General features: G+C 41.9%; 1 protein-coding gene across 1 annotated transcript in view; it reads left to right on the plus strand.

Annotated features, from left to right (window-relative positions):
* Nucleotides 1-511: 511 nt before the first annotated feature.
* STAT1 (signal transducer and activator of transcription 1) overlaps nt 512-16,519 on the plus strand; it is a 47,861-nt gene continuing 31,853 nt past the window's right edge. Inside the window, exons 1-7 of the mRNA XM_032755119.2 lie at nt 512-733; nt 1,074-1,227; nt 4,758-4,886; nt 5,628-5,772; nt 7,077-7,175; nt 13,881-13,970; nt 15,340-15,418. Coding sequence (XP_032611010.1) covers nt 4,759-4,886; nt 5,628-5,772; nt 7,077-7,175; nt 13,881-13,970; nt 15,340-15,418 — 541 coding nt within the window. The 5' untranslated portion in view covers nt 512-733; nt 1,074-1,227; nt 4,758. The remainder of the gene's footprint in view (nt 734-1,073; nt 1,228-4,757; nt 4,887-5,627; nt 5,773-7,076; nt 7,176-13,880; nt 13,971-15,339; nt 15,419-16,519) is intronic.

Consider the following 16,519-nt stretch of genomic DNA (forward strand, 5'->3'; position numbering starts at 1 on the left):
GGTGGAGGCAATGTACAAAGAATGCCAAAGAGGCAGGAAGAAGCAAGGAGGATGTGTTATCATTATGACCAAGGAAGAGACGTGTTTCAAGAACAAAGGCGTTAACTGTGCCCAATGCTTCCGAGCTGTCAAGTAAAGTGAGAAAAACGGGAAAGCGTTCCCTGGGTTTAGCAACACGGAAGTCAGTTGCTAACGGGAGCTTCTAGAATGACGACGTCGCCAAATCTGTCCTCTGCCTGGATTCTCGGCGATGAAGCTAATACAGAGACCTCCAAGTTTGGACTTCTGCAAACATAGCACGTCCTTCTGGTCGTTCTCTAAGATATGTAAACAGAACGCCAGTTCCCAGCGTGGCAACACGGGACTGGGCGGCAGCTCACCCACCCGACGGCCCCAGCCGGAAGCCGGAAGCCGGAAGCCGGAGGAAACACTCAGCGCGTGGGCGGCGCAGCAGCCCGCAGAGGGAGGCAGTGGCGCCCGCGGAACAGCCGCGTCTAATGGGCTGAGGGCGGAGCCGCCCGGTGATTGGTGGGGGCGGAAGGAGGCCGGGCGCCGGCGCTGCCTTTTCTCCTGCCGGGTAGTTTCGCTTTCCTGAGCAGAGTGTGCGGAGGGGCTCGGCTGCACCTGGGGGTCGCGCCTGGCAGACTCCAGACCGAGCAGAGGCGAGCCGGCGCGCCTGGGAGAGGCTGCACCGCCGCGCCCCCGCCTAGCCCTTCCGGATCCTGCGCGCAGAGTGAGTGGCCGTGAGGTTCCGGGTGCCGGGGGTGGGACGCGCAGGGACAGAGACCTCGGGCGGTGCAGCTGGACGCCGGGCGAGGACGGGCCGTCTGGGCTGACCTGCGAATCAGTGATCCCAGAGAAAGAACGCGTCCCGAGTATTCCAAGTGCGAGCAGTGCCGCCTGTTCTCGGAGATGGCACTGCTCAGCACGATTTCCCTTGCCAGTCGTGCTCTGGCAATGAAGAGGACTTGTGAAATGTAATTTTCCTCTAGAAGGCACTGCACCTTCCCATTTACCCTCACTTTCTCCCGTTTCCACCCCTTTCCATCAGTCACCTTTTCTTCTTTTCGCAGAAAGTTTCATTTGCTGTATGCCATCCTCGAGAGCTGTCTAGGTTAACGTTCGCTCTCTGTGCATGTAACCTCGACAGTCTTGGCACCTAACGTGCTGTGCGTAGCTGCTTCTTTGGTTGAATCCCCAGGCCCTTGTTGGGGCACAAGGTGGCAGGTCAGTAAATGTTCATGCAATCAGATGAATGAGTACATGACTTCGGAATCTTCATTATGTTTCTGTGTTTAAAGATGGAAGGGCTTAATGTCCTTCCAGAGTTTAAAAGTGATGTTTAGTTTTTGCAGACCACTCACCCCCAAAATAATACACTCTTAAAAAAATTTCTGGCCGGTACTGAAGAGTTCTGGGGTAGGTATGCAGAGGTGTGGTTGATTGTGCTCTGAATGTTGTTTGTATAGATAGGGAGTTATTTTTATAGAACAGAAATAGGACTTGAGCCTCCAGCACAGTCCATTGTGCGACGATTGCTTAATGAGGATGCTGGACTCACACTTGTGAGATCATAATATGGCTTGCTTTTTACTTTCTAATTCCATCTGAAATATACACAATTTCAATTCAGCAAACTGTTTTGAGCACATAGTATATGCAGGGCACTGTCCAAGGTCCATAAGATGGTAAAAAGCAAAATACCCCACTACTCCACCCCCTCCCCACCCACTTTCCCCCGCCGGGGACTCTGGAGGCATCACAGAGCTTTACAAGGAAAACTGGAACCCATGCTCTAATAGAGGTACAGAATTCGGTGAGACACAAGTCAAGAAAGCTTAATTGTGAGTAAGTCTCAGACAACTTTATGAAAGAAAGGGCTTTTATACATAGCTTTGAATGCTGTAGGATTTAGAGACGCAAAAATTTGTGGAGAGGCTGTTTCCGAGGGCGAGTAGCTGGAGCAAAGCAGAAATGTTAGGCACAGTTGAAAAACAGTAAATGATTTGGTGACTGGGTTGCTTTGTTGATGGATGAAGATGGGGTGGGGTGGAAATCCGCCTAGGAATGGACAAATCATAGGATTTTTGCACAGGAGATTGATGTGGTCCAATCTGTGTGCAGCAGAGGCTGGATTGGGAAGGTAGCAGGTCTTGGGATGGAGTGGAAGGAATCAACCCTAAATCTGGGATTTGAGCTAGGTGATTGGGAGATGGCCATGCCACTCCCTGAGTTGGTAACAGGTTTTGTGAGAAGATGAGACTGACTCCAGATTTGTGAACATGAGCTTATTTATTCATTGGTTTTTTTTTTTTTTTTTTTAAGAGACGGAGTCTCGCTCTGTTGCCCAGGCTGGAGTACAGTGGCGCGATCTCAGCTCACTGCAACCTCTGCCTCCTGGGTTCAAGCAATTCCCCTGCCTCAGCCTCCTGAGTAGTTGGGACTACAGGTGCACGCCGCCATGCCCGGCTAATTTTTTTTTTGTATTTTAGTAGAGACAGGGTTTTACCGTGTTGCCCAGGCTGGTCTTGAACTCCTGAGCTCAGACAATCCACCCACCTTGGCCTCCCAAAGTGCTAGGATTACAGGCATGAGCCACCTGGCCAGCCCAAACATGAGCTTATTAATTCACCTCTTCTGTGCCAGGTGCTGCATGTTTACTAGCTCAACCAGCCTTAACGACCAGCTGTGGCAGGGTGCGGAAGCTCACACCTGTAATCCCAGCACTTTGGGAGGCTAAGGTGGAATGATTGCCTGAGGTGAGGTGTTTTGAGACCAGCCTCAAAAACTTAACGAGCGGCTGTCTCTACAGAAAATTTAAAAATTAGCCAGGCGTCTTGGCTCATGTTTATTGTGTTAGTCTGTTCTCATGCTGCGATAAAGAACTGCCCAAGACTAGGTAATTTATAAAGAAAAGAGGTTTAATTGATTCACAGTTCTGCATGGCAGAAGGCATGTCTTCACCGGGCAGCAGGAGAGAGAATGGATGCAAGCAGGGGAAATGCCAGTGGCTTATAAAACCATCAGATGTCATGAGGCTCACTCATTATCACGAGAACAGCATTGGGGGAACTGCCCCCATGATTCAGTTACCTCCACTGGTCCCGCCCTTAACACGTGGGAATTATATTACAATTCAAGGTAAGATTTGGGCGGGGACATAGAGCCAAACCATATCACTTGCAGTCTGAGCTCCTTGGGAGGCTGAGGTGGGAGGATTGCTCTAGTCCAGGGGTTGGAGGCTGCAGTGAACTGTGCTCCACTGCCACTGCGCTCCAGCCTGGATGACAGAGCAAGTTCCTGTCTACTAAATACACACACACACACACACACACACACACACACACACACACACACACACACAACCACCTTGTTGATAGGGGAGTAAGTTATCTGGGTTCACTTGGCTAATAAGAGGCATTGCAGCTCCCATTGGCTGACGGTCCAGCATATCTGCTTTAGGTACATCCTTATTAGTTACCAAGCAGAGAGGGAGAGAGCCACAGATTTTTCCACTCAGGTAAAATAAAATTGAACTGACAAATCAAATTGCTACAGCAGGAGTGCCAAGGGGCTCGGCTTGGGTCCATTTCTACTGGTATATATGATGATAACCCCTTTGGAAGGAGTAGGCGTTACTTCATTTGTGGAGTAGGCGTTACTTCATGCCTGCATACATGTGCTCAGCTACAAGTATGCATACACACTCTTCCACGCCCTACTTGAAAATCCAGACCCCTTCCCCAGAGGTCTGGCAGGACAAGATTCACTTGTGTCCGCTCTGCATATTGCCAGCTGTGTGCTGATATAAATCCTAAGTTACGTGATGGTCATGGGAGACTCTCTGTTTTCCTAATGAATTTTAGGACTTGCTTATATCAAGTTTTTATTGTGATTTTTAATCTTTAGGATCACTATATAAAAATGGACTTAACAGTTACCCAAAAAGCTAAGTGTTACTTTATCCTTTTAAATTATATTTAATGGTGTTTTAATCTTTAAAAATCATAACTTCTTTATGCCAGATTTATTGTTTGTAGTAGGCAAAGAAGAAAATATATCTTTTTAAATGTGTGTAACAAAAATAATGAATTTTACCATATGAGTCATAAATATAAAATAGAAGTTTGAAAATATTTGAGTTAAATTACAAATGTACCGTGATTTGTAGGAGAGCAATTTTGGGAGAGTCTTGTGATTTGTCTTAAAGCAAGTCTAATTAAAATAATGTTTTTTATGTATTTATTTGATAAAATCACAAATTCATTTTAAAGGCATATTTACTGGATACCTACTATGTGGTTGACATTGTGCTGGGGATACACCAGTGTACAAAATCCTCCACCAACATCCATCCCTTCCAGTGGTGAAAACAGACAATTATCAAAATAAAATATGTGGTAGGTCAGATGGTGGTGTTAGTACTATGAAGAAAAATAAACCAGGGAAGAGAGAGAGCATGTTTCCAGGGTGGGAGGTGGTTGCAGTTTAAATAAGGAGGCCAGAGAAGGCTGCTCTGATATGTTGATAATAAGCAAAGACATGAAGATGTGTTTCGTGGAGGAGAAAAAAAGTTGATCCCCAAACTCAATTAAAAACAGGCTTTAGACTATAAATGCCATTTAAATAAAATATTCCTGAGACAAACTATGTTTTGGATTAAGCAAGATATTTAAGAGTACAACCTGATGCTAGGAAGGCTTTCTTTGCAGCTATGGTTTCCATATAGATAGAATGTATATTCTTTTTCCCTATAGGATGTCTCAGTGGTATGAACTTCAACAGCTTGACTCAAAATTCCTGGAGCAGGTTCACCAGCTTTATGATGACAGTTTTCCCATGGAAATCAGACAATACCTGGCACAGTGGTTAGAAAAGCAAGACTGGTAAGGAAAATTCACTAGACAGAAGAAGAAGTTTACACCTTAAAAATACTGGTTGATTAAGTGACTTGGGGCCGTGTTTACTAGAAGATGAATTCCATCAGTGGCCACTGGAATTTGTTGTAGAAAAGTTTGTTGATTTAAAAAATGACATGTGTCTCAACAAAGTTAAGTATATTAGTCATTAAGCACTTTTATGCAGTTTTGTCAAATTTAGTTTATGATAGATACTCCTAAATGCTTTGGACAAGTTAGAGAATACTGACACCAATTATTTTCCAACTTAGGATCCAGATTATAGAAAGAAGTAATTTAAAAGAAAGCCAAATTAATGGTTACACATTGTTTAGAAATATGAAGAAGGTAGTAAAATTAAGGGGATTTTTTTAACTGATAGGTGTTCTACTTAAAAATTTATTATTTGCTAATTTAAAAACGTCCTGAAAGTATTTGACATAGAAAGTGAAGGGTCCCCTGTTGACTTTCCCCCTCCAGAGATAGTCACCGTGAACACTGTCATGCACAATCTCTTAGAGTTCTAGAATTTTTCGTGCTAATTGCACATAAGAGAAATACCACATAAACTGCTGCTAAAAGCAATATCAGTTTCGAAAGAAGAAAATAAACCTAAGAAAATACTTAAATTATTTTTAATAATTTCAATGAGGAAACCAACATTTGTTTTGTCTGTTTTTCGTAGACGTTTAGTTCTAGAATGAAATGTGTAAATGTTAAATCTCCTAGGGAGCATGCTGCCAATGATGTTTCATTTGCCACCATCCGTTTTCATGACCTCCTATCACAGCTGGATGATCAATATAGTCGCTTTTCGTTGGAGAATAACTTCTTGCTACAGCATAACATAAGGAAAAGCAAGCGTAATCTTCAGGTATGACCTGGTTTTCGTATTTTAGTTGAAGTGTTCTCATGTTTATGGAAGGCAGTTTTCTTCATTTAGCAAATACAATTGAGCACACACTTATTGGTATTTAGAGAAGTACTAGAGACTAACTCCATTTATGTTATTTACAGCATCAGTAAATATAGCATAAGTAAAATAAGATATCAATTTATTGTATAAACACAGAAGGAATTTTCAAGGTTAAATATCACCTCTTAGGTGTCAGTAATCCTGAGAAAAATGTGATGTTATAATCTTGTTTTACTAAAAATTGTCAATATTTAAACCAAAGAAAAGGGGCTACATTTTAAGAGCAGTGATCTATAGTAATACATTAAAGCTCCAGGGAACGTTAGTGGTTAGGTTCAGGTCCTTGCTATGCAAATGAGGAATAAATCCGGAAAGGTTTGACTTTCACCTAAAGAAGTCAGGTGACTTCGGGAACTAGACTCCACCTTGCCTTGCTTCTGGTGGAGTTGGCCTCTCTTGGAAGAGAAAGTCAAAGAAAGATCCAGACATGAGAGAACATGCTACAGAGTTTTAGGGGTTCTTCAAATGTACTCCCAGCCTGCCCTTGGGGTGGCTATCATATTTATGTCCTGTAATAACAGAACTTTTCTGTTTTAATGGAGGTGAAAGTATCATTTTCTTCTTTTACGATACAACTGAACTTTTCAGCTTAGGTAATTGGAAGTTTGTTTTTTTTTTCCTTTGTGAATGTATTTATGATTTTATATACCAGTGAGTGGGGAAATCAAATTAACTTTACAGAAATTTGCTCTCATACAGACCTTGCATGAATGTACCTGTATAAAGAGCCATTATTGCTATTGCTAGTGTTTTGCAAACTAGCTTTGACAATGGCAACAGAAAACCCTAGATGAATATCTTTGGTCTAGTTCAAAGCTTAGACTAACAGATGCATTCATTGAGGAATGTCATGTATAGTTTTTATATCATTTGCATTGTCTCGGGATCCTAACAGAAGATAATTGGCCTTAAGAAATATGGAAAGATATTAAAGTAAAAAATATTATATGAACCATATGTGAAAATACTTGTTTTTAAACCAAAAAGTACTTTAGGTACCTGCACTTAGAAAGTTAAAGCAATTTTTGTCGTAATTCGTGAAAGAAATATTTTGATTTTAACAAACATAGCTTATATAGAATTTAATAGATGAGAGATGAGGTTTCCCAGAGAATATAAACAAATTCATATCAACTTACAATACACAATAATGTAAACACTCTGCATTTTAATTTACTTTTGTTCTAACCACTCAAATGTAGGATCATTTTCAGGAAGACCCAATCCAGATGTCTATGATCATTTGCAACTGTCTGAAGGAAGAAAGGAAAATTCTGGAAAATGCCCAGAGATTTAATCAGGTACTTTTTTCTCATTGAACACAAAAATTGTAATAAAATAAAAATGTATTCATTCATCAAATACTATTGGGGCCCATGTCAAAGCAATGATGAAAATATCTCTAATTTTATGGCCCCAAGAAGTGGGAGAATCAGATTTAGAGATTTTATAGAACCAGGCTTTAAGAAAGATCCTAATCTAATGGGATTAAGTTCTAACGAGGAGAGAGAACATATAAACAAGATGCTTCCGGGTAGCATAAAGTGCTGAGAAGATAACATGCTGCATTCATGGAGTGGCTGGGAGTGGGGTTGTTCCTTTAGATCAGGGTCAGGAAAGGCCTCTGAGTTGCTGGCACAGGAATGGAAGCAGGCAGATAGAGGGTTCTTCCAGCTGTCCAAGGTAGAGGCAGTGGAAGCTTGCACTCAGTAGAATCAGTGGAGGTAGGAAGAGGTGGACAGATTCAGATTATGCTTTGGATGTGGTGCCAATATAGAAGGATCCTTATATTGAAGGATTAGATGCAGGAGTGAGAGCAGAAAGTCAAGGATGGCTCTACAGCAGCTACTAGAACCCCTTGAAAACTGGCAATGCTGTTCATGGAGCTGGGATGGCAAGGAGAGGGCAGGGGCAGGAGTTTTGTAGGACACAATAGGTTTGTGTACAGAAGAGGAGGCTGATGGGAAAATCAAGGGCTTTGTTTTGAGCAAGATCAAGATACCTATTAAATGTTCAAGACATCAAACAGTAAATGAGTCAGAGTTGTACCAGTATCAAGATTTTTGGTCATTGTTTTATTAATCCTAATACAAACCTTCCTAGTTGTCAGGGTTCAGCAGAGTTTTGAAGTTGCTATGGCATTTAGTATTCCTTTCTTGAGCAGTGGGGTGGCGACGACAAGCCAACAGGCAGGCAGTGTGAAGCCACCGTGTTACGGATTGTTCTGGAGGAGCCCATTGCTATATGGATGCTAGAGGACATAGTATGCATCCCGTGTGCATTTCACCAACAAACAACTACCAAAGTGAACTGTGCGACAGTGGAGAGGGAGAGAGTTTAAGTGTGGTGGAGGATGCCATTCTCCTGCCTGAGCATTTGTCCCAGTCCTTGTAATCCTGTCACTTCCCTAGGCATATAGTTCCCATCTTCCTGTCACACTGATAGCATCTTGCTGAACTGAGCATGTAAAGATACATATTGCTTATTCTAAATTCAAGCTGGCTAGCTCATCTGGTACCCAGCCTAGGGAACAAAGGTGTATATCAACGTTGGAGAAGCTGGCCAGGTTGTCTCCTCTGAAAGAGGTGTGCCTGTCTCTAACCTGGCATATACCTGGGAGATTTTCAGCAGGCAATTTTGATTATATGGGGCTTCCATCCTAAAAGCAGTATTCGTGGGCCTCCTGTATATTTCTAATAGACTTGAAAGGACAGCCGGGAGCAAAGATGGGCAGAAGGACAACCTGTTTCCCCCAGCTGCAGGCATGTCCTCCTCACATTTGGCCCCTTGGCCCAGAGTTGGCACTGGCGGCAGAGTAGGTGACCTCTGCTCTTCCACATGAACCCCATCCCCTGGCTTTGGATCTTGAAGGTTCACCAGCTTTTGAGCTCCCTCCCCATTAAAAATGTAGGTAACCCGGGGATTGTTTTGAGCCTCTCAGAGGACACCTGAGTCCGTGAACACCTTTGCAAAGCCTTCTTAGGGTGTAAGGGAAGTTTCTGGGTGTCTGGGGATGTCAGGGAAAGGGAAAAGGCACAACAGTTGCCTCCTTTCCAAAGTTATCCAGCCGACTGTGGGCTAGGTAGGTCAGAAACATTCTTCACCATTTCCCCTCTTGTTGAAGTAACTTTATTTTATTAATACAGTCATGCATCACTTAATGACACAGATACATTCTGAGAAATGCACCACTAGGTGATTGCATTTTTGTGCAAACATTATAGAGTGCACTTACACAAACCCAGGTGATTATAACCTACTATACACCTACACTATATGGTAAAGCCTATTGTTCCTAGGCTACAAACCTGTACAATATGAAGTTGTACTGAACACTATGGGCAATTGTAACACAATGTTATTTGTGTATCTGAACATAGAAAAGGTACAGTACAGATAGTGTATAAAAGATAAAAGATGGTACCCCCCTATAAGGCAGCTCCATTCTAATCTTATGGGGCCACTGTCATATACGCAGTCCATCATTGACTGAACCATTGTTATGTGGTACATGACTGTGTATATTCTACTTATGCTAAAGTATATGTGTATGGAATGATGTGATGTCTGATATTTTCTTCAAATAATCCCATTTGGGGACTAGAAGAGTAAGGAGAATAGGGATGAAACAAGGGTGTCCATGAATGCTAATTGTTGAAAGTGTGTGATAGGTACATGGGGTTTCAACAGATTCAACAAGTTAAAAACATGCAAAATTCTGAGTCAGTTCAGATCATTTAGAGACCACAGAATTCTGCAGACATGCGGAGATGGGAAATTATTGTTCCCATTATTTTTTATTTTAATATAAGAGCTTTTAGAAAATACATTTAAGAGAATATTATGCTATACGCACTCTAGTAGACTATAAATGTTTCGTGTGCTATCTTACAGCACACCAGGTTTTTTTCTTTCTTTTTTTCTTCGTGGTGAAAAAGCTAATTGCATGTCTGGACAAAAATTTAGGTTCATAGGGTCCGAAGGGATGGGGAGAATTTCTTTCAGGTGGGAGTGAAAGACATGAGGTGGATTCTAAGCTTCCTTTGCTGTTCAATCTTTGTGTTCTTAAGGACTAATTGTTACCATATGCTGAGTGCTTATCATGTTTGAGGCCCTGTGCTAAGCACTTTGTAAACATTATTTCATTTGAGTAAATACTTTCAAAACTATCACTGAAGTTAGGTATTCTTGTCCCCATTTTAAAGATGAGAAAACGAAGGTTTAGAGATGAGGTACCTCGCTCAGGGCCACAGAGCTAATGAGAAGTAGGTTTGGAATTTAAACCCAGTATTGTCCAACTCTAAAACTAGTTCACTGGAGAAGTCACTGTTCAGTTTTCTAATCTGTGGGATGGGATATGAGGGCTTTCTGGCTGGAACTTCTCACACCCATGGAGTGCCTATTCCCTTACTTGGACAACTGCTCATTCTATTGAAAAGGACCCCCTTCTTGAGCAGAAGACTTTCCTTTGGTCTGGGGTCTGGAGTAACCAAGTTCCCATCCAGACAAGGTCTCTAGAAGTACAGTAGTGAAATGAGAAAGTAAGAGTCAATGACAGCTGAAGTCCTTTCCAACTTCACTGTTTGACATTCCCGTGGTTTCAGTACCCCTGGTTTCTTAGAAAGTTAAAAAGTTAAGGACTCACTGTGAAAGTGGTATCAGTACTAAAGTGTACAGGAGCAGCCAAGCATCTGCTTAGCAGATGGGGGCAGGGTGGAGGGAAGCAGGGAGGGTTGAGAGAAAGGGGTAAGAGAAACACCAAGGGTTTGAGTGACTTGGAGGGACTACTGCCCAAGTTGGAAGCAGGAGGTTTCTTAGGCCCTGCCACAGTCACCAGGTTTTTCCACCAAGCATCTCCCAGCAAGTCAGTAGAAAGGGGATGTAGAAGCTGGGGATGTAGCTGCTCTCTTACAGCCATTGTTTATATCCCTGTTCTCTAAACCGAGCCTTGGTCATTTGGGAGGAGGCCTGGGAAGTCAGAATCTTTCTCTAGTGGCCTGGTCCCTCTCTCTAAGTGTAGTGTCCCAGCTGTTACAAAGCCCACAGGACACGGTGCCCACGTCCTGCTGGCTTAGAAGTTGTATTAGTCTGTTCTTGCATGGCTGTAAAGAAATACCTGAGACTGGGTAATTTATAAGAAAAGAGGTTTAATTGATTTATGGTTCTGCAGGCTCTACAGGAAGCATGGTGCTGGCATCTGCTCAGTTTCTGGGGAGGCCTCAGGAAACTTACAGTCATAGCAGAAGGTGAAGGGGAAGCACACATATCACATGGCCAGAGCAGGAGGAAGCGGGGAAGAGGTGCTCTACACTTAACCAGATCTCGTGAGAACTTATGATCACAAGGATAGTACCAAGAGGATGTGCTAAGCTATTCATGAGAAACCATCCCCGTGATCCAATCACCTTCCACCAGGCCCCACCTCCAACAATGGGGATTGCAATTCATGAGATTTGGGTGGGGACACAGATCCAAACCATACCAGAATTAGACAACAGCAAAGATTTCCCTGCACAGGCAGAAAGCTGTATGGAACTCCTCAGAGTGATGACTTATTCCTACCACCCAGAGAAACCCCTTTTGTCACTTAGTGATATGTGGCACCTTGGACTTACAGAGGATACCAATAACGTTCATGTATTTCTAATACACACTTTACAGCTGATACAATTCACATGCTTTGAACTTCTGCTATTGGAAAATATATAACACGAAGGAAAACTTCTATGAAGAGAGAATAACTTTGATGACGTATGCCTGATAAAGATAAAACAAAAAATTATGGACCAATTTTACTTATGAGTATCAATATAAAAGTCCTCAGTAAGATATTAGGGATCAGAATTAAATACTGCATTAAGAAAGGACATGACCAAATATGATTTATTATAGGTTACAAAGGTAGTCCATGACTGGGCAACCTATTAATGCAATTCACTAAATTAATAGCTACAAGGAGAAAGCATTTACTTCCACAGAAGCTGAAAAGACCTGACAATTCAATACTCATTCCTGATAAAAAGATTGAATAAGATAGGAATCGATGGGTACCTCTTTAACATACAAAAATATATATATCTCCATTCTAGAGAGAGTATCTTACCTAACTGGGAAAACTCCAGTAAGTCAGAAACACAGCAAGGATGCTGTGTTTCCACTGCTATTTAGCATCGTATTGGTGGTATTGGCCAATGCAATTAGGCGAGAAAACCATTAGAAGCATAAGAATTAAAAACAATGTCGGCCGGGCGTGGTGGCTCACGCTTGTAATCCCAGCACTTTGGGAGGCCGAGGTGGGCGGATCACGAGGTCAGGAGATCGAGACCACGGTGAAACCCCGTCTCTACTAAAAATACAAAAAATTAGCCGGGCGTGGTGGCGGGCGCCTGTAGTCCCAGCTACTCGGAGAGGCTGAGGCAGGAGAATGGCGTGAACCCGGGAGGCGGAGCTTGCAGTGAGCCGAGATTGCGCCACTGCACTGCAGCCTGGGCGAAAGAGCAAGACTCTGTCTCAAAAAAAAAAAAAAAAACCAATGTCATAAAGATATTAGCTCTCCCTGAGTTAACTTGTCATTTTAATGTGATTCCAATAAAAATACCAACAAGTTGTTTTCTGGAGCTATACAAATTGGTTCTGAAATTTATAAAAAATAAACATGCAAGAGTAGCGAGGCAACTTCTGAACAAGTAGAGCAATGAAATGGGACTGGCCCTACTAGATAGACTATAAATCCTCTATAGTCAAACATCCTTGTTCAGGCTTATGAATAAACAGGCCAAGAAATATCTATAAGGAAATATCTATAAGGAAACCTGTGTGCATATGGAAATTTATGTGATAAAATTGGCAGCTCAGAGCACTGGGGAAAATAATGGACTTTTCAGTAAATGTTGTTAAGACAAATGGAAAGCTAATTGGAAAAAAAGTGAAAGCAGAAAGTGGACCCATACTTCACACTGATCATGAGAATAAACAAATATATCGGCGATCTAAAAGTTAAGAAGAAAAAAAGGAAACCTTGCAAGTGCTAGGGAAATGAGTGAATGCTGTAATGTTAATAGGGAAAGGCTTTCTAATATAAGGCTTCTAATATATAAAATTCCAGACATAAAGAAGAAAAGATTGATACAATTGCATACGTAAAAACACCCCCGTAGAATCTGTGCTGTGTAGGGCACTGTGTAAGAAAGGTTGACAAGCACAGTTTTTGCTGTGTGGGGGATTTAACTCTTAAAAAAATGACATCTTTCTAGGATTTAATCTCTATGAGAACAGGGACCACTGGTTACCCCTCTAACACCCGAGCCTAGAACATTGCCTGACATTTACTTAGTACCTTGTAAGTATGTGCAGGGTACATCTGGTGTATGAAGCAAGTAGAGACCCTGTCACTTCTGAGTGTTCTGATTATCAAAAATAGGACTGAATACTCCCAGGCAAGTCAGGATTTATATTCATTATTGACTTTATAGGAGCAGATTTTCATTGATGGCCCTAATGGAATGCTTTCATATTTCAGTATACCTCTGGATCACCCGGAATTGTGTTAAAATAGGGTTTTCTGATCCCATAATCATATTAGCCCTTGACATTTTCCAACAAGATCCTAGGTGGTGAGATGCTGCTGGTCTGAGGACCACACTTTGAATCAGAAAGCTTTAAGATAAATAAGGACAGAGTTAGTAAGAGTAATCTTGTGTATGGTATTTGAGAAACTGTGAACTAAATTGCAGTGTGGTACCATGCAACTGTATGAATTAATGGAAACTCCCAGAAATACTGTTTATTTTAGACATGAATTGAGCCTAGTTTTTTTGTAACCTTGTTAACAGTTTGCCAGCATTTTCCAGGGCCTTGGGAAAAATTTCTTATTGACACATAAGCAGGAAGCCTGTAGTACATGTCAGAAGGTCTGGGAGGCAGGTGGGGACTTGACTTTGGAGTGTAACCAGCAAGTACACACCCTGGAGAAAACGATGGCTGTAATCATGCCCTTCCCATTACAGGCTCAGTCGGGGAATATTCAGACCACAGTGATGTTAGACAAACAGAAAGAGCTTGACAGTAAAGTCAGAAATGTGAAGGACAAGGTGATGGTGAGTATCGAGTAGACACATGCATTTATTCTGAAACTTTCTGTAGGGGAAAAAAGGTTTCAATTGCTTGGGGTGTAAACCTAGTAACTGAGTTCAGTCTTTTAAGTAGTTGGGAAGAAAAATTTTGCAGAAGTCTCAAGCTCTAAGTAAACAAATTGGTAAAATCAATGACCAGATAGACTTTTTGAATGGCCTCTTATAACTGCCAAATATTGAGTTTATCTTTTTCTTCCCTGAAATATCATGCAGTAAATGTTGACTTTGCCCAGTACCCAGTAAATGAGATGTTGCTGCTCGAAATGGGCCTTTATGTCCACACCTCTCAAATCACAGTGCCCCAGGATAAACATGGCCCATCTTTCCCAGTCATCTGTTTTATCCTAAGACTTGGAAGAGGAACAAAAATACATTTTATTGAAAGAAATTTGGATACATTTCTGATTAAGACATCCACAGCAATTTTAGGATACAACTTCCAAGTCAATTTATGGAAGCGGAAGGCTGCTCTGGCGCCCTCGATGGCACCCATTTACTCCTCTCCACCGTTAGGGCTGGTGCGGGGAGGGGTTGAGGAGTTCTTTTTCACACAGGCCTGTGTTTGTGGAAAAGGCCTTCCAGCTTAGGGGTTTGGTCCTCTGTGGATCTCTGGGTAACACCAGTACGGCCTTGACTTACATGTTTCAGATAGCATCTTTCCACACTCCACGTTCTTTGGAGCAACTTCATCCTGCGGTCTCGTAGGGAAACATTTCATTAAAGTAGAAACCGAGTGAGCCCAGTCCAGAAATAGCCATGGAAATCCAGAGAAGAATATGTGGAAATGTGACTAAATCCCAAACAAATGAGGCTTATTTGTAGAATGAACATACAATTTATTGTTCAGATGGAGATGCATTTGAGCCGCCAAGAGGGCGCTGTTTATAATTATAGCAAGTATGAAACCGGGTCTATCCCAGTAAAGCAGGGATGTATGGTCACTTTTCTTACTTGGAAGGAATGAGGAAATTTTCTGTGAGCTTTTTCCCCCCCTGCTGTGGGCTTCACAGTGGAGTTCTTAAATCATATCCCAGAGGTAGTCTCAAAAATGATAAGGAAGAATCAAAATTTAGGTGCTGGAACCAGGTTAAGGACATACAAATCAGTTCGAGAATTATTGTACGTTTGCTTTTTTAAAAATGTTATGACATACTTATTAATGAAATAGAAATTGTTTCATGTATATGATTAGAACTCTCCAAGTCAGAGCTCTTTTTGGGGGAGCTGGAATTGTTTTCACGTTTCTCTGGGTTCCATAGAAGCGATACTCTGTTGCCTAAAGTCTTTGGAAGTTGCTGATCAGTAGAAAACATGTTTACATCTTTATTTGTAGTGTATAGAGCATGAAATCAAGAGCCTGGAAGATTTACAAGATGAATATGACTTCAAATGCAAAACCTTGCAGAACAGAGGTAAGGGTTCACAACTGAAGTGGTGCCCATTGGCTGTAATTTTTTCTGTTCACACTAGATAACGAAGATGATTACTCCTTTCTATTTGCCGAGTATTTTATGACTCTGAATTCTTCCTTGATAACCCAGGCTAACATTTCTTAACATCCAATACTATTGACATTTAGGGCTAATTTGTTGTGGGGTCTGTCCTGGCATTGTAGAGTGTTTAACAGCATCCTTGACTTTTACCCACCAGATGCCAGTAGCACTACCGAGGAGCCCTCACTAGTGACAACCAAAACCGTCTCCAGAGATTGCCAAAAGTCCCCTAAGGGTCAGTGACCCCTACTTGATAACCACTGGTTAGGTATTACTCACCTTATTTATTGCGCCTAGCCCACTGACTGACACAGAGCGATAGATATGTGGAGTTCCCCTGCCCTAATAACTCAGGTTTCTTCAAACGTTGCAGGTCCACGTGTATACACTGCAGATAAGCTCAGTATTTTTCTCATGTTTTAAAGCAGTTTTACTGTATTTTGTTACTGTTGCGTGTTTTTAATGAGAGTAGCAACAGAAAAGAACTCAAGAATGTACATTGTGTAGAACATGTAGGGTACTGCTGTTATTTCATTCATCATCTGGGGTATACCATGGTTCGTAGGCAGAGATTATCAGTATGATTTGGGTAGAAAGTATGAGAGACAGCAACTTCAGCTACCACTTCCTACTCATCTACTTCTCTTTGAAAGCTACAGCTATGGTTTGTATACATTTTTTATCTGAAGTTTTGAATTCTGTTATTTACATTTATTTAGGTAATTACCTGACAGTGTCTTAAGTGGCAGATACTACTATGTCTGATTTACATGGGTCACTGAAAACAAGTATTTTTTTTTTTTTTTTGAGACGGAGTCTCGCTCTGTCGCCCAGGCTAGAGTGCAGTGGTGAGATCTCGGCTCACTGCAATCTCCGCCTCCCGGGTTCATGCTGTTCTCCTGCCTCAGCCTCCCGAGTAGCTGGGACTACAGGCGCCTGCCACTGCGCCCAGCTAATTTTTGAAAACAAGTATTTTGTTTCAGTGTGTCTAGTTGTTAATACTTAGGACTTTTTTTCATG

The sequence above is a fragment of the Hylobates moloch genome, unplaced genomic scaffold, assembly GCF_009828535.3.
Source record: "Hylobates moloch isolate HMO894 unplaced genomic scaffold, HMol_V3 SCAFFOLD_1, whole genome shotgun sequence".
In the NCBI taxonomy this organism is placed as follows: domain Eukaryota; kingdom Metazoa; phylum Chordata; class Mammalia; order Primates; family Hylobatidae; genus Hylobates; species Hylobates moloch.